Below are 27,790 nucleotides of genomic sequence, written 5' to 3'. Positions count from 1 at the left end.
GGGAGAAGAAAGAAAACCGAAACAAGTAATGGAAGCGAGACCAGAAGGAAGGAGAGGAAGAGGAAGACCTCGGATAGAATGGGAGCAATACCTGTCAGAGATGGTTACTAAAAGAGGAAAGGCACTAATGGAAGTTAAGAGAATGGCACAAGATAGGAAGAGTTTTAGCAGATGGCTGAAGGACCCCGACACCTAACAGCACAAAGGGGAAGAAGAACAAGAACAAGAAGAAGAAGAAGTAGAAGACATAGAAGAAGAAGAAGAAGGAGAAGGAGAAGAAGAAGAAGAAGAAGAAGAAGACACATTTTGATTATTCCTATAATCTGAAAATTTAATTGGTTTATCATGCACTTAAATTTGTCAAAAGAATTTAGCAGACCTGTTGTGTTGAAGTGACACACTTTCAGCTCTTTGGGAAATACCTCAAGATCATTGCTTAGCTTCTGTTTGGGGAGCAGGGATTGACAATGGCTGAGTAAGGGAGGAGGGGGTGAGACGGTCTGCTGGAAATAACTGTCCCTGAAGCTGAAGGGAGGGGAGAGGAGTCCACTGACCTCATCATGTGGGCTATTCACGGGGCCTGGTTGCTTTCCAGTTTAGCTGAACAAAAAGGTGCCTGCAACGTCTTGTAATACACATTTAGTTTTATTGGCAGGATCGAGGCATTGGGTCTTACAATATTGAAACAATATCTTCCTATCCAGCATGTGGCTTAATCATCATATTTGGAACATATAAGTAAAGTAATTATGTACATATGATTTAAGAAAAGAGAAATTCTACTAACAATATAAAAATGAGTGAAATATAAGAATTCAGAAAATGATTACAAAGATATATGTATATACGTAATGGTACAAATAATGAAAATGAAGAAAACAAACAAAGAAGTATATGTATGTTAATACGTTGGAGTTGCAAAAATTTAGGCAACAATGTAAATTTCAACGGTATTTAGTGGCAATAAGTAATTTTATATAGGCCTACTTAAAATATGTATAAACAATGTATATAAATGAAAGAATACAAAATGCATGATATGATTTATAAGATACAAGTAGGCAATGTAAACAAAAGAAAGTATGTATTAATACACTGTAAAATTTGGGAGAGATGGGGTTTTAACAGTATTTTGTAGATTTAAACATTTGTATGCATAATTTCATGAGAAGTGGATATGATCAAATGTTCATGAACCAGATAACATAAAGGAATGTGATTGTTCTGTGTACATGTAGTTTCCAAGGCAAAACAGTCACATTTTACTTGATTCTCCCCAGTTCTTCCTTTGTAGAAATGAAGGATCTTTGATCTTCCCTTATGATGAGGATCTTTCAGTCTCTCGTAGTAGCAGCACCAAATCTTTCCCTTGCTTCATGAAAAAGCTGCAGCCAAGGCACAAGCTGCAGTGGAGCTTTGCACAAATCTTCGTGGATGGAGATTCGGTTTCTCTTCAGTTTGTTTTGTTCTTCATAATCAGAGATTTCGTTTTGTAACTAATGGACTTCACGATTATAGGACATCATACAAAATACTGATATGGATTGCATTGACTGTTGTCTAGATTTCACTAATAGTTTTCCAACGAGGTAAACATATTTTCAATTACAAATATTTTAAATACGAAGAAACTAGTACTCACTTTTATCCGCGAAGCTGTTTTTTCTTCTTTTTCGATTAATTTCAGTGGCCACTGTCACCATCCTCGTTGGAACTTGCTGTACTGTTGCTTGGCATGCATCTTTTGTTTGAAGTTCTCTGGCTGCCGCTAGGTGCGCTGTTGTTAACTGTGCGTCTGGGTTTATGTCGTCTGCTATTTCCGGGCGATAACTGTTTGTAGTAGGGGAATCCAAGTGTGGTGCGCTTGCCCGCTATCGATGTTTAGCTCATGCGGGAAGTGCATTATGGCATGCATTTCCTTGATTTTGGTGTCTACAAGCGTGCAGGCAGTGTGTTTGACTTGAACCTTTTGTGGGCAAGCGCACCACACTTGGATTCCCCTACTACAAACAGTTATCGCCCGGAAATAGCAGACGACACAAACCCAGACGCACAGTTAACAACAGCGCACCTAGCGGCAGCCAGAGAACTACGAACAAAAGACGCACGCCAAGCAACAGTACAGCAAGTTCCAATGAGGATGGTGGCAGTGGCCACTGAAATTAATCGAAAAAGATGAAAAAAACAGCTTCGCGGATAAAAGTGAGTACCAGTTTCTTCGTATTTATATACTACCACGTCTCTCCTTTCCCAATTATGAATACAAATATCTTGATATCAACAAATTTACACACACACACACACACACACACACACACACACAATTTCACCAATATGCATTAGGATTCTACATAGATCTACATTTTCAGTTTAAATTTCAGCAAGGTTATTTTGAAACAAAGGACACTGTTGATGAGGGAGGTACAATACTGATGCAAATGTTAAGGATGACAACCAAAGGCAAGCAATTTCATGATACATACCTTTCTCTGCCATTGTGCGGAAACCTTTCTCAATGGCTGGCATGAACTGTTTTGGTATGTTCGTACCAAGAGTTTCATCCACAAACTCGAGCACAGTGTTCTGCTGTGGTGGAAGAGGCTACAAAAACAAGCAGAAAAATTATTAAAAGTGGTAAGTTTATTACTTAGGGCTTTTGAAACAGAACAACATTTCCAATGTTTTAAGGAGAAGAGTGACAAGCTTTGCACCAGTTATGCATTTATTTCAATATAGTCGAAATGGGCTTTGCTACTAAAAAGAAACCTGACTATACAAAGAGTATGAATTTCACCCATGTTGCAAGCTGGACACAACATTTGAAAAATATAAATAAAGAAGAATTTTCATATTCCCATGCATTCTTTATGGAGAAAAGAAACTTTGACTTCAAGTTGCAGCTAGTCAAATGGGAGGGTTCGACTTGAACGAGTCCTCTTTCCATTCATGTGTTTACGTTATCAGAAGGGTGGCATTCCCACGAGAGGAAGTAAAATAACAATCCCATAAGTGTAATGCCAAGTTTTCTCTTCCTCCTATGACCATCCAGCGCACATACCTCTTTTTCCCCAGCTCGCTGCGTGGAAATGTTGGTGGAGGAGGAGCAGTTTAGGGTCTGAACACAAACTGTTCCTCCTGACCTGAAATTCATTTTATGCAAACTAATCAGGACAGCATCTATAGTATAGAGTGGGATTTGAATTACTGAAAATAACTCCGAACACATTTACATTAACACTTTTCCAGTCACAATCCTCAACAGGGTATTGATATCAAGAAACGTTTTCATTAAAAAAAAAAAAAAAAAAAAAAGCATGATAAAGACACTGTCTGTCCAAGCTTTCGACACCATCCCAGCATCACCTGAGGCTGGTTGAGAGACAGAGAGGGAGAAACAGCAGAAGTTCCGATGATGTTGCTTGCTGTGTCTGCAGAAAGATGTCGTTTTACTTGTGCAGTGTTGGCAAGTACAGATTTGTTCCAGTTCATGTCAGAAGATAGGATTAAGTTTTTAAGTCAACTTTATGCACATATAGGGTAACTGGGACTGCACCTACAGTTTTAAGTGGAATGTGAACCACTATGAGCCTCCACCAGGTATCGAACCTGGGACGGCTCGATTACCAGGTGACGGTGTTACCACTACACCATTGGGAGGTCTATCTAGGTTTTTCAATTTAGTTGTGTTAAATATGAAGAAAGGGATGAGGAGACAGGTGAGTGGAGAAGGTTACATAATTTAGAACTACATAATTTGTATTCATGTCCAGATATTATTAGGATAATTAAATCAAGAAGACTTAGGTGCGCAGGCCATGTGGCATGAATAGGAGAGGAAACAGGAGTTTACAGGATTCTTGTTGGGGAACTTGATGGTAAGAGACCAGTGGGAAGACCAAGACGAAGATGGAAGGACAACGTTGAGATGGACCTAAAGGAAATTGGTAGGGATGGAAAGGAGTATATAGATCTTGCTCAGAATGGGGACAGATGGAAGGCCTGTGTTGCTGCAGCCATGAACGTTTGGGTTTAAGAAGGCTAGAGAGTTAGTTAGTTAGTTAGTTAAATACGGAGAAACTAGTACTCACTTATCCGCGAAACTTTTTTTTTTCTGTGGATAAGTGAGTACTAGTTTCTCTGCATTTATATACTACCGCATCTCTCTTTTCCCAATTATGAAATTAGTTGTGTTGTACCAAAGATGAATAATTTTCACCTAAGTTATTGTTGAGATTATTTGGGTTTCAACCCCTACTTAACAACCAATTCATTATTTTCTTTTGTTCTTTGGGCAGGAAGTTGGTACATTTGTGCTTTTCACTTTGTAATGCAACTGTTTTAAAAAATGATTATTTCTTGAGGAGTTTTCTCTCCTATATTTTTTTTTTTTTTTTTTTTTTTTTAAATTGTACTCACAACAAACAAGACACCATTACAACTGCAACAGCTTGTCATTTCCTTCCTTATAAATGCACAAACAAATCATTAAAGTAATACAGAAATTACCTCCAATATTCCAGTCACACGTCCATACTGCCCAGATCCACCAGACTGTTTCTTGTGCAAGTAGTCAAAAGAGCAAGGAGCAATTAACGTCTCTCGGAAAGAAACTTTCGGCTTTCCCAAAACCACAGGGCATCCATATTCTCTCTCCATGCGCTGAAATTACAATACAAACATGCTCAAAAACATTTTCTATATTGATATTGTTGGTTATTTTATGTCACTTTTCTACCCTTTAGGATGATCTGTGTCGCAAAGTGGTTAGCACAGCATGCAAGGGTACCTGGGCTTGAATCTTAGCCTGTGAGTGTCTCTTCATCAATTTCATCATATCATCACTCATCTTTATGCTCGCAATTATCCAAAACTGGCAGAAAAGCGATGTAAAATAAACCAAATCAATTATTTAGTCAATCTACGCTTTGATTCACTGGAACAATGAAAATGATAAAGAAGGCTTCCAATCATTTTATGAAACCACATTCACAGACTTTTTCAGATTTTTCAGGTATTTTCAAATAACTTTCTAGACTATTTTATAATGATATAATTCATGAATTTTCCCTGCGGTGAATAAGGAAGAGAATTATCTCGGAATATCTTCCAGGTCAATGACAGTGACATCATCCTCATCTTCAATCTCTGATTATGAGAATCATGTTGAAGACTCATGTTAGTGTGTATTTTCACCCATGCATTTTGTACCATCAGTTCCAAATCACCCTGTATAATGATTGACTGGTTGATTTATTTTACTTTGATTTTCTGCCACGTTTGGTTAATCATGAGATGGATGAAGATACAATCACACAAAATTATGGACAAACCAGAACCACACAGGATTATACTGACTGTGAGTCCAGACAAGAGTATCGTTAGTCTTCAAAATGCAGTCGAGCGTGTACTACATGGAAGGGAGGTTGACATTTGCATGTCTTCAGAAAATGTCATCCCTTGCACCCCAGCCTGTATATCAGCGTGCAAATTAATGGGAGGAATGCCGGGGATTTATATCAGGCAGAAGAAAAAAAATAATCCCTGCCAAAGAAAATTGACTTGAAAGCACATAGTTTACCATGCAACAAACACACTGAAAATTCATTTGGGAAAACATTTAATTAACCTTTAAAGCAATTGCATCCTACTTCCCTTCTGAAGTTCTATTGTTAAATAGCTCATTGTTTATTGTCGTCAGGTGCACAGGTTTTACAAAAAGCTCGCAGGCTAATGCCGTTGCTCTAACCATTGTCAAATAAACAACGGAAGCCTACCACTATGGCAAGAAAAGTTTTGTCAGCTTTATTCATTGGAGGTAGATTATATTTCTCGCCGCATGCTGTCATTGAGTTGAATGCGCAATAGGTAATTGATGAAGTTTTCCAGGTGTTTCTACTTCCATAACTCTTTATGTGTGCGAGTTTGGGTTTTCTTAGAGTGTAAACATACTGCTTCTAAATTACGTGTAAATGTTATCATAAGATTTAATGTCCTAGCTACTTACAACTGGAAGGCAATAGTAGAGTTTACTAACTGGTACCATATACAAATTTATACACCATTGAGTGGGCATCTTCCCCAACACTTAATTTGCACACTGCTGTATATAATAATTTAACATCTTAATAAATATGTGTTATGTCTTCAAATTTGCATGCTAATTAAACAAATCAAGTTTATTCAACGTTGAAAATAAATGATGAACAAAACCATTTTATATAAAATATTCTTATAAAAGGAACAAGTTGGGTGGAAAAAAATGTGTTTTTGGTAATTAACTCTGATAAGCTTACTATTAATTTTTTCCGAGTTCGATTTCGCCACTCGTCTGGTGGCTTCGTCAGGTGTGCACTGTCTTGCTGTGGGTGGCATGGTTCCTTCTTCTTCCGCCTGTGCTCATGGAAGCACTACACCCACACGAGAACAAAAAGTGAAAGGGCTGCGACAACTATTGCCTCCACGAGCACAAGCGGAAGAAGAAGGAACCAGGCCACCCGCAGTAAGACAGTGCACGCCTGACGAAGCCACCAGACAAGTGGTGAAATCGATTGCGAAAAAAACTTACGCGGAAAAAATTAATAGTAAGTTTATCAGTGTCAATTACCAATGTTTATGGTTTTCAGTTCTGAAAAGAAAAGTTATCCAATATTCTTGATCTTTGCAAACCTTTCCAGGTCAATGGGAACCCTGTTCACACTACCAACAAAACAAAGGGATTTGTTGAGACTTTGTCTTTGCATATCGGCCTCAGCCAACACCAGTGGTGGCATTGGTATGAATTGAAGGGGTTGGGAGTAAAACATGGTAAGTGACATTTTGTTCATTATAGAGTTTATTAAACAGAAAGGTTATGAGTAGGGTTGAGCATGCCGAAGTATCACTAACGGTCTATACCAGTGCTATCAGTATTGGAAACTATTGGTTGGAATTTATGTACCGATACTATTCCAGCATTTTGGTTTTTCATGGGGTCTGCATGTGGCACTTTTGCGGAGTCTCATTATCTTTGAAATTATGCAAACATCAAAGTTTCTTTTTATTTTGCACTAGTTTTGTGTGAAAAATCTGAATTTTGTAATAGCGTATCATGGAATTTAATTTAATATTCTTATAAGACATAAGCGAGTTACTAAAGATATATCCGCGAAACTTACTTATAAATGTTCTATTAATTTCGGTGGACTCTGCCACCATCCACTTGGGAAGTCGATGCTGTACTGTTAGGTTGACTTCCGGTTCCTGTTGTTGTTTCCTCGACTACCGCTAGAGGTGCTGGTGTAGCCATTTAGTTTGCTGCGCTTGATCATCAGATCTGTCGAGCGTATACAACAGCACTTAGCGGATGCAAAAAAATCCCAACTCACTACCGGACTAGCAAGGCACCTCAAGTTCAATAAACACAGGATCCAAAAAGTTTCGGTTAGGCACACATCACACACCCTAATCGACACCAAAATCAAAGAGACGCATGCCATTATGCACTTTCCGCACGAGCTGAATATCGACAGCGGTCAGGCTCCCGCTATTACAACAGCTCAAACCCATCATGTGCAGCACACGAAATGGCTACACCAGCACCTCTAGCGGTAGTCAAGGAAACAACAGGAACCGGAAGTGAACCTAACAGTAAAGCATCAAGTTCCCAAGTGGATGGTGGCAGAGGTCACCAAAATTAATAGAACATTTATAAGTAAGTTTCACAGATATATCTTCAGTAACTCGCTTACGTCTTATATTATCAACCACATTGTTTATTTCCCTCAACATGAATTAATATTCTTATGCGATTCTTGAATATTTTAAAGTAAAAATCTTTGTACATTGATGCATATAATTAAAGTGGAATACTTACACACTAATAATAATCAATATTTTGAACAATGTTTAATTATTATGGTATCAGTGGGAATTGGTGCGGTATCAGTATCGGTTCAAAGTGATATTGGCTCAGCCCTAGTTATTGCAAACTATGCTGTCTTCACCAATTTTATAAGTGTTCAATGAGCCCAATGCAAATTGCATGACATGGCAATTACACCTGAAAATTGCAGGATGGCTCTTTTTTACTTAGTAATCCAATAATGACCCAAAATGTCACTTAGCATGTTTTTACTCCTGAGCCCTTCAATTAGAATTTATTTGACAATACCGATTGATGTTTATCCAGAGTTTGTGGATTTCATAGGGTCTGCAAAAATGCTGTGCAACACTTAACTGCTATTGAATACATGGGAGTCTAATTATTATGGAAGTCGTGCATGAACAGTTTGAAACAAAAACTGGTAAATTGATATGCAAAGCTGCAGTGGAATACTTACATATTAATATTAACACAGCAGGATGCATGCACTCCACTAGGATGTAAGAACGCATACTGGGTAAAAAATACCCAGAAGAAAATTGCTTCTTAAGCCCAAATTTTAATTGTTTCAAAACATGTACATGTAAATAATAATACCTTCAATGATTAACCTAATTTTATTACGTTTGAACATTTTTATTTGATTACGCAAAGATAAAGTTGAGAAAGAAAAGATGGTAAGAAGAGTGCTTTCTGCCATAAAGTAAAGGATAGTTGCTGGGTAAAAAATACCCAGAAAAAAAATACTTCCAAATTAAGTCGAAAGTTCAATAAATTGTTTTAAAGCATGTAAATAGTAACACCTTCATTGATTAATGTAATTTTATTAATTTTGAACAGTTGAATTGAATCAAACAATGGATAAAAACGAGAAAAAAAGAACATGTTGAAATACCAAACTGAAACGCATGAGCATGCTTTGGGTGAAATTTACCCAGGTAGTGTTTCTACGGCCCTGCGAGTGGAACTAACGAAATAACTAACAACCGATTCAAGGTCCCGACAGTTGGAAGGATTCACTGGAAAGGTACTGAGAAGAGTGGCCTCAGACAATCTTTGGAAGTGATAAAAAAATATATATTTCAAAATCGACTGGGTAATATTTACCCATCCTTAGGGGGTTAATCAATATTTTGAACAACTTTTAATTCTCACAATTTTCAAGAATCACCATTGGTCAGAATCAGTACAGGAAGTGGCATCAGTTCAGCCCTGTTTATTTCAATAAGTTATAATAAATTCTAGTTAAAGAAAAAGAAAGAGTGCAATATACACAGTGCGGCAATTTGAAATCGAGACTGATTTTCTTTTCCCTGTAGGTGGCGCCACTGTGCAAGCGTACTGTGGTGCGAACACGTAACTGGTATCTCACGAACAATCGATGCAGAGCTCGTTGGCCTTGAGCGACATTGTCGCTTGTGGCGTTGTTGAATGTGGGCACGTGTCGTGAAAGTGCGTCGTGATTTCAACATGGAACAAAGAGCAAACATCGAGTTTTGTGCGCTCTTGGGTAAAACTGCTGCGGAGACGTTTCACATGTTGTAGCAAGTCTATAGGGACAATTGTTTATCCTGTGCCCATGTATTTCAATGGCTCAGGTGTTTCAGTGAAGGACAGGAGTCAATTGAACACGACAAGCATCCAGGTGTAGCAGGGATGGTGAGAACACCAAAATTGGTTGAGAAAGTGAGGACAATCATTACTGAAGACTGAAATTTCAGACAGACTGTTACTGCTGCATTTTATCTTGAAGTACTGAAACGTTTGATGCAAGGAATAACACGTGTGAGGCCAGAGTATCGGGATGATGACAGCTGGCATCTGCTTCATGACAGTGCCCGAAGTCACAAGACTGTGATTGCGAAGAACTTTTTGGCCCTAAATTGACTGTGTGTGTTGTCACACCCTGCAAACTCACCGGATCTCGCTCCATGAGATTATTTTTTTTACTAAACCAAAATCTGCACTGAAAGGTTCCTACTTTTATGATGTACCAAAAATCAAGAAAGCTACGACATGGATTTTAAAAAGCGTTACACGAAACGAATTCACTGGTAGGCATTGCACTACAATGTGTGAATGCAGGAGGGTCCTACTTTGAATGATCCAAGATAAGTAACTTTCTATGAAGACTTGTTTATTTACAGCAACAGTCTCGATTTCAAATTGCCGCACTGTGTATAAAAGAGGATCACTCTCCTTACAGTTCAAATTACTAGTGACACCAGCCTGTAGTGATTATGGCTGTTTTGAGAGTGTATAGTGAGGAAGAAAAATATTACAAAGTTAAATAAAGCTGAAGAATTTCACCTGTGCATATATCTCCAAGTGAAGTTCACCCATTCCAGATACTATGCTCTCCTTGTTCTCAGAGTCATACTCAATATGAAACGTTGGGTCTTCTTTGGTGAACCTTGCAATGGCTTTGCTTAAGCTGTCCCTATCCTTGCTATTCACTGGTTTTATGGACATTGAGACTACGGGCTCAGGAACGTAAATGGATTCCTGAAAGAAAAGAATGCATAATTTAAATTCACAGCATAAACACATAAAAAAGGTTGAACTTCACGCTATAAATAATAAAACGACTGTTTAGACACATATCTTCAATTTTGATCCCAATTTTCAAACTCATCTGGATTCATCAGAAGGGACGGGAAAGGAATGTACTTCACATAATAACAACTTGTGGTGCAACAGCCCTTGAGGGTCAGTGTCTACCTACTGCTGGCCTCACTCCTACCTGCTGAGGTGAGAGATCATCTAATCGGTTATAGGTAGGGACGTGAAGTTTTCGTTTTAACGATAACACCAAAAAGTTGAGGAAAGCAAAAATAAAGTGTTAAATGTATTTGGGAAGGTAAAGGAGGAAAGTTTTCGGTGCTTTGGAATCGCTAAATAACATGAGTTATCCCATTTTTCAGAATAACACCGAATTTTGCATTTTAAAGCGAGAAACACCACAAAATATGCAATATAAACTGGGGATAACACTTGTTCTGTTAAAAAAGAACTACCTGAAGCGATATTAGATCTGCCATTTGTAGTCTAGCTGGTGATAGTTCGATTCAAGAGATTGTCACACTTCATTTATTGCGGTTTGGCACAGACATGACTAATGACAGTATTTAACATGATCCTGAAATAGAATTCTCCTGGGGGGAAGGGGATCTTCCCAGAATGGAAATTTCGTAGGAACGGGAACATTTTCTAGGAGAAGCAACTGTTGTGTTTTGGGGGAGGGAGAGGGGTGTATGTGCATGTACACAAAACAGTGTTTTGAGGTTGTAGAGGGAATTTTGGCATTGTTATGGAAATGTGATGTGTATGATCGTGTTCAAAGATTTGGGTGTTAAACATTTCATATTTAGTAGCTGATGAGATAAAATAGTTTTCCAAATGGAAGAAATTTAGTAATTTTTCACAAAGGTAAGCCATAATTTTTTTGTCATTAAAACTAAAATTTGTCTCAATTTTGCAGAAACAAAACAATGTGAAAATCTTAAGCGTGGATAGAACAATAAAAATGCATGTAAAAATAACACCGATTTTAAATTAATAACACCAAATTTTGCCTTAAACCGCGAAAAATAACACCAAATTGCAGTAAAAAATAACATCGAAATTTAGGGAAAAATAAAACGAAAATTTCACGTCCCTAGTTATAGGGCAACATGTGGTCAGCACAACGAACCCCCATTTGTAGTTCTAGGTTTCTGTGACTGGGTTACGCTACTCATTTGTATCTCCCTAATTTTCTCACGATGGTGGGTGGCCACTGGCCTATACACAGGTCAAAATCTTAGGAGAAAAGATATTAGCTTCCCAAGGAGACTTGAACCTGCACACGTCCCATAGCTGGAGCTCAAAGGATGAACTTCACATGCACACAAAAAGTGTAAATGTAAGGGAATTATTATTATTAATAATTTCTTAAACATCAGAAAGTCACTTCTGACCCTATTTCTCGTCATTCAAGAGTTCAGCTGGTTCCTCACTCACTATCGAACAGACACAAATTCCTGGTGTCGATGGGGTTTTAAGTTTTTAACCACTTATCTCATTCAACTCACACGTAAAGCTTTTTTTCTTTCACATTTTCACATGAACCCTACTGGGTTCAAAATCTGAAACTGTTATTTAAAATACTCGTCTAGTCTCTTACGCTATTTGAAATACATGGACGTCTACACATACTCCTTGATAATATTCTTTAAAAAAGTTTATTTTGATAAATAGCTTTAATACCATGTGCTGAACATAACATGTTCACCTTAGTGAATACAACACAAGTAAAAGTAAAACCAATGTTTCATTGGATTCCTACTGACAGTCAAGGATAAAATAGAATTAAAAATAGGTTGTTAATTGGTAACATGTTATTTTCTTTGTCAAAGTTGAAGGCCTGATTCGAACGCCAGTTTGGTATTATTGACATAGCTTGAGAGGAAGTCGACCAGACGCGTATCTGATTTTGACCCAGCACCTGTTTTTCTGAAAAACGTTGTTGTTACTTTTGACTGCCGTATTTAGATATCCAAGAAAACTGTGACAACGTTACACTCCCAAAGTCTCCACATTGTATTAAAAAAAACAGCTACATGCAATAACACAATCTAGCAAAGATATCACAACCTCACGTTATGAAATCTCTAAAGAAACTGAATTGGCAACATTTAATTTGCTCCACGTGGATTTGACAAGTACTGTCAGTTCCAAACATGGATGCTATTGGTGGGAAAGGTTTGAGAGGAGGACATACTGGGCATACACTGACATATGGTTGTCAGAAGGAAACTGATCTTTCGGAATTTCTTTCAAAGTGCAAGTGGCATTCGAATCAGGACTTCAACTTTACTTATGTTAGTATTAAGTTACCAATTGTGATTAGTGTGCATTTTGTCAAAATAAAATTAAATGTGCAACTTACGCAAAATTGTGACCTGTACTATGATAAAAAACTTACCAAGGAAAGATTCAATTTAGCATCCGTAACGAAGGAGTCGCCACTAGCACAATCTACGCCGAACAAGGAAAAAATATCTCCAGCAAAAACTTCATTAACGTCTTCCATCTGATCTGCATGAAGTCGAACTAGCCTTGCAATTCTCACCTGCAGTTTAAGAATGGAATAAAACAAACATGTCAGATCTCAATCCTTTTCAATACCCTTAATACTTTAGATGGATGCTTAAATACTTAAAAACTTATGTACATTTTGGTATCTACATAATAATTATGCAAGATTAACATGACAATTAATATAAAGTAAAATAAGTAATTTGAGAAGTTCACAAACACTTATTTATGTAAATTTCTTGGACACAACCTATTACAATAAGGCAGAACAAAATTATTAGAGTTAACACAGATTAATTGATGTCAAAACAATCCTTGGGGATCTAAATGTCAACAAAGGAAAAGAAGACAAGTATTAAATGTCAACAAAGGAAAAGAAGACACGTATTAAATGTCAACAAAGGAAAAGAAGACAAGTATTAGGCTCAGTTAATAAATAACGAGGGAGAGGATATTACACCAAAACTATGGTAGTGAGAAATGGGTCGACGGGCCCGAAATGAGGGTGCAGGTGTGACAAAACTGATTCGCACACGTTTTTCCGCTAGATGGCATTACGTGTATGGCAAGGTATGCGCAAAGGCTGCTAACCGAGCAGTCATTCCACTCCACCAAAAAGTTCAAGACGCTGCACACTAGTGCCGGCAAGGTCATGCTTTTGTTCTTCTTTGATCGCAAGGAACGCTCCTCCTCGACTTCCTGGAGCATGGAGCTACGGTCAATGCCCAGTGGTATTGTGAAATGTGAACGAAGGTCAGGAAGGCAATCAAATCGAAATGTCCCAGTCAGCTTTCTCGTGGTGTCGTCCTATTGCATGACAACGCTAAACCACACACAGCCAACGCAACAAAGGAATGTCTGAAAAAATTTAAGTAGGAAGTTCTGAGCCACCCCCCTATAGTCCAGATCTGTCCCCGCGTGATCTCCACATCTTTGGTAACAGCAGCCAAAGGAGTTCTACGAGCATGCCATTTTGCAACTGGTGTCACAATGAGATAAATGCCTAAACAGTGGCAGACAATACTTCTGAGGTTCGTTACGTAAGTACTGTGAAATATCCTCTGCCTCGTTATTTATTGACTGAGCCTCATATATCAGCTTAATAGGGAAAGAAAGCTTACATGAAGTTACCAATGATAATAGAATAAGGCTGATAGACTTTGCGAGTAGCAAGGAGATGGAAATTAAAAGTGCCTGTTTCCCATGGAAAGATATATAAAAAAAGAGACCTGGGTGTCACTGGATGGTGTTAGGAAGAACCAAATCGACCATATTATTGTAGACAGTCAACATTCACCAGACATCATGGAACTTAGTAGTTGTAGAGGTGCTTATGGTGATATGGATCACTATTTAGTGAGAATCAAGTACAGACGGACAATAGATTTGGCAAGAACTAAAAACGAAACAAGAAAGATGAAACACAATGTTGAGGGCCTGAAAGATGTCGGATTAAGAAAGGAATGTAATAGATACTGGAAACAAAGAAGGAGCAATGGGAGGAAGGAGAGGTAGAATCGAAATGGAAGGTGTTGAAAACAGTCATCTGTGAAGTGGAAGACAATATGCTGGGAAAGATGAAACACAAAAATTGTGATGATGACATGATGTGACTTATTAGGGGATGATATAAATACAATTAAGAATAATGCTAAAATATTTTTTAAAGCAGCTAAAGAGATAGGTTTGGAAGTTAACAAAGAGAAAACTAAATATATGCTTACAGGTCGAAACCAAGTGTTAGGTAATAATCAAAATCTAATTATTGATAGCAACTTGTTTGAACCAGTTTCCAAATTCAAATACTTAGGAGTAATACTAACAAATGAAAAGTCATGATATTGAAGAGGAAATAAAAAGCAGGCTTCATTCAGGTAATGCATGTTACTTTTCTCTTCATAAACTTTTGTCGTCTCATTTAATATCTAAGAAACTAAAAGTTAAAATATACAAAACAGTAATTTTGCCTGTAGTATTATATGGATGCGAAACTTGGTCCCTTACATTGAAAGAGGAACATAAATTGAGAGTATTTGAAAATAAGATCCTCAGGAAAATATTTGGACCTAAAAGGGATGAGGAGACAGGTGAGTAGAGAAGCTTACAAGGTTTGAATCCTGGCATGGGCATGGAAGTTTGTGAGTGTCTATTCATCAATTTCATCATGTCATCACTCATCCCCATTTTCGCAAATTAGTCAAAAGTGGCACAAAAAGCGAAGTAAAATAAAGTAAATCATTTAAAAGTTTGAACAGTACAACTTCATATTGCATGTAAATTCTACAGCAGTTAATAAACAATTTCAGACAAAAGTTTGTTTTTAACTCAACTTTATGTTCTGATTGGGACTGGACTTACAGTTGAAAAAGCGATTAAAAACCACTGTGGAATGTACTTCCTCTGGGAATATTGATTACAAGTTGACAATTGTGCTATCGGGGAGGCCCAGTTTCAATCGTACATTGGTGAAATGAGGAAATGGAACAAGTTTTCCAAGAATCATGCCATGTTGAGCTTCATGAAAGCAAGAACACATACATCAGAACATGCCATATATTACCTTCTTCCCGGTCCTTGTGTTGAAAATATTGTCGCCTTTCTTTAGACAGCCTTGATAACACCTCAGGTAAGTCAACTGACCAAATCTACCAGCTTCCAATTTAAATGCCAATGCAACAAATGGATGCTTTCCATCCCGTGCTGAATGCAGCAATATTTTATCTGCCTCCTTGCTGTAATGATAATAATAATCAATTAACAATACAAGATTATATAAGAAACTACTATACTGATCGCATTTCCAACTGGCAGTTGAATTCTCTTCAACTGACATCGGGCATTTTCAAGTCACAAGGTACAGAAAGTTGCTGACGAGATGAAACAAATGAACATCGGATACGTAGCATGTTGCTAAATGTACTGTAAAACCAAGGAGAGAGAGAGTTGATCAGCGTCATTACTGGATAATAGTTGTACAATACTACACAAAGCACCCAAAGACTACAAACAAGCTAGTAAAACAACTGACAAAAACAGATCTATGCTTGGCAACGTTGTAACGAGAGAGCGATGTTACCCCTACAGCTTTTACTTCGCAACTGTGATTGTTGACACTCATTGAAAGCTCCCACCTCCCAAGACGAGTGGTGGACAGACAGCGCTATGTAGCAAAAAGTAGGCCAGCCGTCAGTTGAGCCCACGATAAGTATAAATTCTTCTGTTCATTTGTGGTTATTAGCCACTTCAGTGACCAATTGCTGTTGCAGGGTGGCCACTCTAGTGCCATGACAAAATTCAAGTATAATTCATGTTTTCATGGTGAACTTTCCAAAAATTCAAGGGTACAAACAGCTGTTTTCTCTATTTCAACTTTTACCGCTTCTCACCACCCACACACATACACACATATATATTAACAATATAAAGGGTCTTTGTGATTACAATGATTCCAAAAATTATGATTCAATTCAATTAAACGGTATATATATTTAAAATATTTATGGTGCGGAGTTTACATTTCCCATTTCACATTCTCAGACTTGAAATGTATCTGCAAAAATGTTACAGTATAAACTAATCTATGAAAAATTGTTAATTGTATACAAATTTCTTAACACAAATTTAGCAACTCAATTTCAAGATATCTTATCTTGAAATAATACTCTGTCTGTTATATAGACTGTTGTGCAAAGGACACTAACAAAGTAAACAGATTGAGAGAATTCTATTTTATTTGTAGCTCAGTCATTAGGGTGCCTGACTACCATGTGAGAGACCCGGGTTCGATCCCCAGCAGGGGATTTTTTTCCACCTGTTTAAGTGGCTCCAGCGCCCACCCAGCATCATATAAAGTGGGTACCTGGAGGGAACTCTGGGGGGCAAAGGCAGCCAGAGGCATGGTGCTGATCACATCACCCAAACCTTCGGCCATAATTAAGAAAGTGTGGGGCTCTAACTCCACACCCCCTATATGCCTTCATGGCATGGTGCAAAGCACAGGGGAGAACTTTACTTTACGCATGTTTCTTTTCATTCCTCGATAAAAGTAAAAGCTAAACTGTAAAAAAAACTTGCCTCAGGGCATTTATAAATATGTATAAATTCAATAGGATTTGGATTAATAAAATTTGCAATTGTTCACGTCTATAAAGAAAGTTTCACACAGAATTCTCAGAATTCAAGGAATTCCCGGAGAGTAGCCACACTGGGTTGTACACTCAATCATCTCCCCACTCTTTTCTTTTCATTTCTATTTAGAATATTTTGTGTCATTTTTCCTATCTCTTGAGATAATTGTGACAATAGCTGGTAATTTTGCCACTGCAGGTTCCATGTTCCATGTTCGAGTCCTAGCCTAGGCAATTAATCAAATCATCATTGTCACAATTAGGTAAGATTAGACAGAAAAGATGAAAAAAAAAATACATTCTCAAGATGATTTATACTATTATTGTGACATTAACCTTTAGCAGACGAGTGGTTTTGAAAGAAACTATACAAATTATGTGGTTCTGGATGGGAACATGGCAGCAATTAACACGTCATCTAGATGATAATTTATGTCTATCTTTTTGTTCATTTATATAGATATGAAGGTGTGACATACTGGAATTGGAGCTTTGAGTTTTTGTTTTAAGTTCACTTTATGCACAGATAGGCTAATTGGGACTGGTCCAACAGTTTAAAGTGGAATCTGAACCACAATGTACCTGCACCTAGTATTGAACCCACGATCTCTTGATTACAAGGTGACAATTACAATTCTAGTTTGGATTTTTCTTGTTTACTTTGATCAATTGTGGTGGTCATAGGAGGAAAGGGGTTGTCGAATATGAGTTTTTGTGTAAAATGTAGACTTTCTTCTTCTTATATAATAAAATGTCACTGTTGGGAGGTAGAAAGTATAATTTCACCTCCACTAAGAGTCCTGTGGAAAAAAATCCTCTCTTGCTACATTTGTTTTGTACATAGAGCCAAGTGTGAAAAGCACAAACCTGAAAAGTTTCCATCCAAACAGTCTAACATGTGGGATAGGTTACCACCCTCTACAGGTTAACAGAAAATCAGTCTGCAATTAATCAACAAATAACTTTTGATTTGTGTGATTGACTAATTCTTTTATCTATTGTTTGTAGTGTTCACCATTCAAATACTTAGTGTGAATAAATGTAATTGAATGATTGTATCTATCACAGTACTTTTTTTTTTTTTAACAGGTTGAGTGTTAAGAGTAGCCACAGGAACTTTGCCCATGCATTAAGATTTTCAAATATCTAATTTTACAGTATTATTACACTATACATATTCTGCAAAGGTACAAGGTCAAGGCAACCATTTTTTTTCACGAGAATGCAGGACCAGCACTAAAAACACGAAAGCAGTGTATGGTACTGTGGATTTTACGAACAATGCAGATCATGTGTGCCAGGTGTAGGATAGGAAATTTAGCAAACATCCTTAAAAAGAGCATCATGCCCCATGTGTTTACAAGAGTCTGGATAAAAAAATATAATAGGTCGTTAGAGCAACATAATTAAGTACAGGAGAAATATGTACAATTAATCGACTGAGTGAAATTGAAAGTTTTAGGTGCATCAGCAGTTTACACTATTTGCACCTTTTACAAGATAGAGAAACAATTTCCTTAAGGCAAAGAGTGACAGTTATGAACCATTGCATTTATATATATATATATATAAATAAAAGCGATCAAGAGAGGATGAATTTCTCCCCATGCTGCATTTTTTAAGTTGATTATTAAGCTAGATGCAATGCTTGAAAAATATGATGAATAAGAATTTTCAGAATCCCATGTACTCCTTATGGAGAAAAAATCAACAACTTCAACTTACGGCTAATCAAAGTGAACTTTTAACTTTTCCGCCTGTCAATCAAATCCTTTACCTGTCCTCCTTCCGATCATGTGTTTTTCTGTGCCATCCGAAGCTTGATATTCCTAAGAGAAGAAATAAAATAATACTTTCATAAGCGTAATTCTAAGTTTTCTCCCCCTCCTACGATCATCCAGGACTCTTTTCCAAGCTCACCAGGGGGAAAGGTAAGTGGGGGAGGGGCAGTTTAGGGTCCTCATGTCTGGCTGAACACAAACTTTTCTTTCTGCCCTTAAAAATAAAATCAACAATGATCTTGCCTATACAGGTGATAAATACTAGCATTAACTTACCCTTTTCCATTCTCCTTCAGAGCGTAGTTGTCAACCTCACCAGGATGAGGCAGGTATTGGAGGACGGCATCCAGCAATGGCTGCACCCCTTTGTTCTTTAGGGCACTTCCGACGAGGACAGGCGTGAAGGCTCTTCGCAGGCAGCTTCTCCTGATTGCTTTCACCAAATCCTCTACGGTCGGGGTTTTCTCCTCTGGTAAGAATGAAACAAGAATTGCATACAAGATAAAGCTTAAATCACTCCTAGGTCTGGGCTAGATAATGATGCCAATGTATGAGTACTGACATTCGAAAGTCTCTGTTTGATTTTTATCACTACAGACACAGACGTATGGTGAATAAAATACTAAGATTTTGGCACATTTTGGGATCAGAAGTGGTATATATAAAATGGCATTTTGGTGTTAAAATGGTGAATAAAATCTTAAATTTGATTTGATTTTTTTGATTTTGAATTTAAAATTTTGGGAGCGTCAGCACTTAGGCTATTTTGCTCCCGTCACATTATACGGGGACCAGCCCCTTATCATTACAAATAACAACTCTAGCGTTGCATAACTAAAAATGTTAAAATGTTCTGACTTCTGTTAAAAGCTGAGGCCGTAAACGGGCACTCAGCACACACAAGGACAACAAACAGGACAACACACACAAAATTATACTGGCCATAGTGCCAGTCGCCAGAGCCTCGTTAGTCTTTAGTCCAGGGTGCACTACGTGGAAGTGAGGTTGACTTTTGGGCACCTACGTGGAAGGTCACCCCTTACACCCCAAAATCTTAAATTTGATTCAAAAACTACACTTATTGCACAAAATAAACATTTCCCTTCTAATAGCACATTTATGTACTTACCAGAGTGTTCATTTAATTTCTGTGTAATAAGTTAGTATACAATAAAATGTAGATACTTAAAGGTACTAACGACAGTGAGTATTGATTTTAACGAAAACTACGCTTCAGGATTCCACTCATCCCTTCATCAGGTTACCAAACTAGGCCAGTGTAACTACACCTTAGCCGTGTCAGATATGACAAGGACTTAGGAATTTATGATGAGGCTGGGTAGGAAAGAATAAAAAGGAACATTTGGTCGTCCGACTTCACGTACGTAAAACTGTCATGTTCCTAACTGCAAAACACCGATCTAAAAAGCCATTTGAGCACAAGGCTTAACACACAAACACGTTTAAAACTGATCTAAAAGGCCGTGTGAACACAGGCTTGACACACAAACATGTTAAAAGTCCCACTTAGATGCGCACGTTGGCGAGTTTTGCAATGAACTGTTGTGTCCTCCCGTAGAATGTCGGAAGTCCTTCAGTTGATGTCCCCGCCCCCTACCTTACTTCTCCTATATTTGGAGAGCTACGTCATATCAAGTTCGAATTCTTTAATCTCTTGGGCCACACAATTCAATGTCGGAGTGACCCGGAAACCAATCTTTTCTTTAATTGATCCCCATCACTTAAACATTTTGATCCATAGTTCGTCGACGTTCCCATCTTCTCTATTTAACTTATTACTCCTATCTTTGCAGATAGATGCCGCTTAATAAACATTCCAACTTATCGGTTTGTTATCAGTCCTGACAATCTCTCGTTTCTTAATTTCATGTTCTTCTTCAATTATATGTTCCGATAACTCTGTTCTTGGTATCCCTTCCTGAATATCTTTATCGTGTCCACCCCATTGGATTTTCATGTTTCTGCCGGTTTGCCCTATGTACTCTTTATTACAAACACATTTGATACTATAAACTCCATTTTTATCCTCTTCTTCATTCTTCTTTTTCTTACAGTCTTTCTTATATTCCGTGAAATACTTCTCTGCAGTACGCGGTGCCCTCATCCCACATTTGATACCATATTCTTTAACCACTTTTTCTATCTTTTCGGATACTCCATTGAAATAAGGGATACCTATGTACTTATACTTCTTTTCTTCTCCATCGATTTCATTCTCTTTCCTCCCCCCTTCCTATCCTTATCCTTATTTTCTGTCTTTTCTACATATTTTTTGGGCTTCTCTACGTATCCTATTTAGGTCATTCTCCTTATATCCATTCTTTTTTCCCCACATTGTAAATCCATTCCTCTTCCTTTCTCTTTTCGTCCTCATGGTTGCACAATCTTATACCCCTTATAAAAAAGTTGAGGAACACGTTATTTTTAATCCTTCTAGCATGCTCTGATTTATTGTGGATAAACATATCTCTAGTTAAGGTTTTATGAAAAACCCCATGTCTTAATTTTCGTTCCAGTTTTAATAATCTTCAAATCCAATAATCCCATTTCATTTCCTACCATTTCTTCTTTGGTAAATTTAATTCGGTCCTCTTGTTCTCCCAGCAACTCAAACATTTTTGTAAGGTCTGTATTTCCCCCGATTACAAAGATATCATCGACGTATCTTCCAAAGTATTTGTTTCCCCCCACTTGTTCAAAGGCTGCTTTCTCGAGGTAATGCATAAAAATCACTGATGCTATCCCGGAAATTGGGTTACCAATTGCTAGTCCCTCCTTCTGTCTGTATACCTCTTTATTGAAACTAAAATAGTTGTACCTAGTGCGTAAATCGAACCATCTCATATACTCCCATGACACAACGATGTCGACTCCTTTCTCCCTGAGCCACCTAAATAAGCATTCAGCAGCCTTGTCCCTAGGGACACTGGGGTAATGCTTTACGACGTCGAAGCTCATTATTCTATCTTCTTCAATAATTTCGAGTTTTTCTATCGCTTCCTTTACTTCCTGTGAATTATTAACACTATATTCGGTGCTACATCCTATTTCTCTAATCTAGCCAAGTTATACCCTGGGTGGGAGTACATGGGGATAATCGGTCTTAATTGAATGCCTGCTTTATGGGTTTTAGGTATTCCAAAAGTGATCGGTATCTCCCCTTTCTTACATTCTTTGATCAATTTATTTTTCTCAATTCTGGCTAGCGTAATACTGGTTTCAATTCCTTTCTTTGTTTTCCTTCTTATCTTGCCTATAAGACTCTCCTTCACTATCTCAAAATCATTGCTACTGAAGCATTCCTTCATTTTCTTTCTGTATTCGTTCCGATCGATAACTACCATTTTATTTTCTTTGAACCCAGGTTTTAACATTGCCTAATTTCTTTTTATACTCTTTATGTATGGCAACCCACCATCGTGAGGAAATTGGGGAGCTCCGAGTGAGTGAGCGTAATCCGGTCACAGAGACCTACTATAACGGCTGGGGATACGTCGGGCTGACCCCCTGACTATTCCAATACTGGTTGAAGATCTCCACACTTAGAGGTGACGAAGGAAAGTGTGGGAGGGAGACCGGCAGTCGGTAGGTATGCCTAGGCCCTTCATGGGCTGTTGCGAGGCGGATTATTATTGTTAAGCCGGTTTACTGTGGAGTAAGCCTCCTTAATACAGTTATTCACCACACACATTTGCAATCTCTTTTTCAGCTCCTCCCCTTTTGCACTTAGGGGTTGAAAGCCCCATTTTAAGAAACTCGGGACCACCTCCATCTTTCTACATTCTTTGAGAAACCATATTCTATTGATAGTCGCGCTTAACCTAATCCTTGTCTTTTGAAATTGGTGCACTTTCTTTTCCCGTATCGGAGTACATATTCATATTTAGTGCTCATGGGACTTACTCACGTTGAATAAGTTATTATACAATAAAATGTAGATACTTAAAGGTACTTATGATAGAGAGTATTGATTTTAATGAAAACTACGTTTCAGGATTCCACTCATCCCTCCATCAGGTTACCAAACTAGGCCAGTGTAACTACACCTTATCCACGTCAGATATGACAAGGACTTAGGAATTTATGGTGAGGCTGGGTAAGAAAGAATAAAAAGGAACATTTGGTCGTCTGACTCCACATATGTAAAACTGCCATGTTCCTAACTGCAAAACACCGATCTAAAAAGCCATTTGAGAATAAGGCTTAACACACAAACACGTTAAAAACTGATCTAAAAGGCCGTGTGAACACAGGCTTGACACACAAACATGTTAAAAGTCCCACTTAGATATTCACGTTGGTGAGTTTTGCAATGAACTGGTGTGGCCTCCCGTAGAATGCTGTAAGTCCTTTGGTTGATGTCCCCCGCCCCCTACCTCACTTCTATATTCGGAGAGCTACGTCATATCAAGTTCGAATTCTTTAATCTCTTGGGCTGCACTAATCATGGTCGGAGTGACCCGGATTTCTTTCCTGTGTAATGGAGTCAATTATCCCACACTATGGTCGTGCGGTCTAAGGCATCATGCTTTAGGCTCCAGCTACGGGAAACACACAGGTTTGAGTCTCCTGGGGGAAGCTAACAACTTTTCTCCTGAGATTTCGGCGTATGTTTGGGATTGGTGGTCACCCACCATTGTGAGAAAATTGGGGAGCTACGAATGAGTATCGTAACCCGGTCATGGAAACCTACAACAATGACTGGGGGTTCGTTGAGCTGACCACACGGTCAACACATTAACTGGTTGGATGATCTCACCATTGAAAGTGGGAGTGAGGTTGGCAGTCCTGGAATATTTACAGAAAAATTAACAATATTTTGTTATAGGATAATTCAGACTTCAGAAGGTGTCGCGTCTGTAAATAAACTCTAAATTTTGTGTTTAAGAGTTTATTTCACATTTTGCAGATCATTTCACATCATTTGATGACAAATCTTGGTAGGAAATAATGAACATTACAGTGTGTTAAAGGTAAAGAAAAAAGGTAAAGTGTTCCCCTGTGCATAGCACCACGCCATGAAGGCGTATAGGGGGTGTGGGGGTAACGTCCCACACTTTCTTGATCCGGTCGTGAGTGAGGGTGATGTGATCAGCATCATGCCCCTGACCGCCTTTACCCCCCAGGGTTTCCCCCAGGTACCCATGTTATTCGACGCTGGGTGGGCGCCGGGGCCGCTTCCACCGTTAGAAAAGTTCCCGGATTGAACCGGCCGGGGATCGAACCCGGGACCTTGAGCATGGTAGTCAGACGCGTTACCGACTGAGCCACCGCGGCCACACATTACAGTGTGTTATTTCACATTTTGTGTTTCCATCAAAAATGAAATATGCATGCATGCCTCTATTCTTTCCTGAAGTATGAGTTGATTCCACAAAACTTTCATGTGACTTTTGTGGAGTCTAAATATCCTTGAAATCATGCTTAATGCATATTTTTTATTATTTTTACAGCATTGTGGGGAAAATGCATTAACTGGTGCAATTATGAATATTTTAAAACAAACCTTCTGTGGACTGTTACGAAATAAAATCTTATATGTGATAATTTATAAATATTCTGAACTACTTTAAACTGTTACAATTTTTCAACTATCAGTATTAGAGCTGAACCAATGCCACCATTTGCCGATACCGATACCATTGACCAATAACAAGCAGTACTGATGCCGATACCAATACTTGTATAATTCCAGTTTAAAATAACAGAGTCATACGAAATCATCACATCACATTCTATTAATGGCATTAAATAACTCCCAAATTATTCTCATGTAGTATTAAACACTTTATAATCTCTAGTGACATTTTACATGAACTTCTTTCTAAACACAGACGATGTAAAAAAAAAAAGAAGAACTTTTTTAAATGTTGCAAGCCTTTTCAAAGTGTTGAATTTACACCAAAAAAAAACAGTGGATTCATGTTGTTTGGATTAACCTGGAGAGGGAGCAAAACAATGTAAAAATATAGCCAATACAAATACAGATATATTTAATGCTTATTTGTCCGGCTCTGTTTATGCTCTGCTGTCCATTATTCTCTGTAATTTGCAATAAAAACAAGTCACTGCAGCATCGGTATCGACCAAGCAGTCATGCAAAAGACTTTACATAGAAGGGTAGAGCACAAGAAGAAAATTCCACAACCCTCTTTCCCACAGCGACATTCATCCCTTTTCTAAATACTCCGGAATTGGTGTAGCATGATAATAATGCTGGTTTTGAAAACGGCCATGTTCTTTCCCCACGAGTTTGTGAGCAAGAATTGGCAATGAATGGTTTCTTTTATTTCTACATAGTGTTGACCACCAAGTAGTAGCATGCCTCCAATGTCACACTTTCACTTCAGTCCTGCCTTTGTACTTGTCATCTGCTTCCCAGATGGTGGAATTGTATTGACTCAGCCCTATTCATCTCACATGCCAACTGGACAAGAATTTAGCTAAAACATGGTGAAAGGTAAAGTTGCCAGCCAAACATGGAAGGAAGAACATATGACAGGACAGCTGCTAACTTGTTAGATTATTCAAAAAAGCTTTGTTAAGATAATGATGACAAGTATGTGGAAACACATTTACCCCAATAAAAGCTTCATTAATAAAGCTAAAACATTGCTCAATAAAAAAAATGTTAATTTTTATTTGTATTAAAATAAAAATGTTAGTGATAGTATGTGCAGCATCAAGAAGAATTACTGAAGTCCAAAATCTTACTCTTGTTACTACTAACATTGCAAAATTTCACAGGAAAGTTTATCCAGTACTTCAGATTCATATTGTGAGATTGAAAACAACTTACCAAGAAATAGTTCACCCAAGGATTCATCCACATTCGACACATGTTCTATTAACTCCTGCCGCCTGTCACTTGCCTCTGTCCGCATGTCTGCTGGAATTTCATCCTCACGTACCATTTCCCTAGAACGTACATTCAACTTGCAAGCTCACATGACAATGTATGAATTTCTTCAGAAAATATTGTTTTTATCAGAGCAACTTACTTATTATTTAATAACTATTTTCAAATTTTAGCAAATGCATACTAGAGTAGCCACTCTAGGACCACGATAAAATTCAAGTATAATTCCTGGTTTTCAAGGCTAACTTTCCTAAAATTCAAGGGTACGAGTAGATGTTTTCTCTATTTCAACCTTAGGGATTGCTGCCCCCCCCCCCCCACAAAATACAGTGGAAGATCGATTTTATGATACTCACTTTTACATTTTCCCACACTATATATTCAATCTTCATGGTCCCAATTGAGCAAAATGCTTTAAAATTTTTCCCGATTTTACATTTTCCTGCATTTTAAGTTTTTTCAGCTTAGTCCCCTGAAAAACGTAAAATCGAGGTTCCACTGTATTAACAATATAAAGGATCTTTGTGATTCCAATGTATCCAAAAATTCTAATTCAATTAAATTAAATGGTATACATTATTTAATTTTTTTAATTTAAGGTTTGCAATTTCACATACTCAAACTTGAAATACATGTACAAACACAAGTCACAAGTATTATGTGATATACTAATCTATGAAAAATTGTTAATTGTGTAAGAATTTCAAACTCAAATTTACCTAATCAACTTCAAGTATCTTTATCTTGCAATAATCTTCTGTCTGTCAGAGATAGATTATTCTGCAAAAGACACTAACAAGTAAATGGATTGAATTCTGTCTTATTTTCCATGCAGCTTTCTTCATTAAAAATAAAAGCTGAACTGTGAAAAACTTGCCTCAGGGCATTTATAAATATGTATAAATTTAATGGAATTTCGAATGTTGCACTTCCCATGCAGAATGAATCCATAATTTCCAGAGTCAATAATTCACACACAATTTCCAGAATTCAAGGAATTCCAGGTGAGTAGCCACCCTGATACTAACAGATTGGTTTTTTAAGTGGAGTTAGGAGCAGGGACGGTGCTACAGGGGGGCATGAAGCCTCCCCAAAACCAGTCTCAGCCCCCCCTGTAGTCCCCCTAGATTTTTGTAGTACGGTAGACTCATTTTGACCGAAAACTTAAAAACTTTAAGTTTACATTTTCCATTATAAAAATTCGATTGGGGCAAATACAATGTTCAAGTACATTTTCTAGTTTCGTTATATCGCAAAGTTACTTTTAATATGACGTGTTCTAAAATCAAGGGGAATGGGGTACATGCAGATATGCCTAGATAGCAGTGGCTACTGCAAACTGACCATTTGATACTACGTAATGGGCAATCATGAGTGCCAAACTTGCTACAAAATATGTTACGTGCCTCGTAGGTAGACGACGTATTCAGTGGCTGTGAGATTGTTCTTTAATTATTGGCATACACAGCTAAACGTGTACATTATTAGCCTCCGTAAATCGTATTTTCTATATTTTGGAATGGGTCTAACAGATGTGCAAAATGATTTTTTATAAGTAGGACAACTTTGAACATCTAAAGAGCCGTGAAGTTTCTTTTCTGTTCGTTAGTTTCTCATTCAAGTACTGACAATGGTATGAGTGTTATCGATGTTCTCTCATTGTTTTCATCATTATATCTATTCTTATCGTTGCAAATATTCAAGAGGGAGAAATAGAACATTAAGAAATCAAAGAGTACACAAAATAACTAATTCTTATATATTAAGAATTGGAAATATTACAATTGGACCTCTCCACCCTGGTTATCTTGCAGCAATACTGCTGCCTTGAAATTAAGGGGTCCCAGGTTCGGTCCCCAGTCCCAATTAGCTTCTGTGCATATAGTGGATCTTAATACATCCAATACAGTAAACATTTTTGCATACGATGCAAAAATTAGCAAGCAAGATTGGGCAATTTCAATCTTCACAGGCCCAGGTCTACATGCTAATTAATTATTATTTGTGATCTTAGAAAATAATTTCTGCAGTACCATCAAAGCTGCCAAATTTTATTCCGTAT

The 27,790-nt window shown here is 37.7% G+C and overlaps 1 protein-coding gene across 1 annotated transcript in view; it reads right to left on the bottom strand.

Moving 5' to 3' along the window:
* mEFG1 (mitochondrial translation elongation factor G 1) overlaps positions 1–27,790 on the bottom strand; it is an 85,929-nt gene that overhangs the window by 24,114 nt on the left and 34,025 nt on the right. The window contains exons 6-12 of the mRNA XM_083118320.1: positions 25,669–25,787; positions 19,125–19,317; positions 15,501–15,672; positions 12,828–12,974; positions 10,172–10,366; positions 4,507–4,659; positions 2,484–2,601 (exon numbers count right to left, since the gene is read on the bottom strand). Of these exons, the coding sequence (XP_082974446.1) occupies positions 2,484–2,601; positions 4,507–4,659; positions 10,172–10,366; positions 12,828–12,974; positions 15,501–15,672; positions 19,125–19,317; positions 25,669–25,787 (1,097 nt within the window). The remainder of the gene's footprint in view (positions 1–2,483; positions 2,602–4,506; positions 4,660–10,171; positions 10,367–12,827; positions 12,975–15,500; positions 15,673–19,124; positions 19,318–25,668; positions 25,788–27,790) is intronic.

Source organism: Lepisma saccharinum, chromosome 3 (assembly GCF_977018435.1).
Source record: "Lepisma saccharinum chromosome 3, izLepSacc3.1, whole genome shotgun sequence".
NCBI lineage: Eukaryota > Metazoa > Arthropoda > Insecta > Zygentoma > Lepismatidae > Lepisma > Lepisma saccharinum.
Note: the sequence above shows the minus strand (reverse complement) of the source record. Positions and strands in the feature narration are given on the sequence as shown.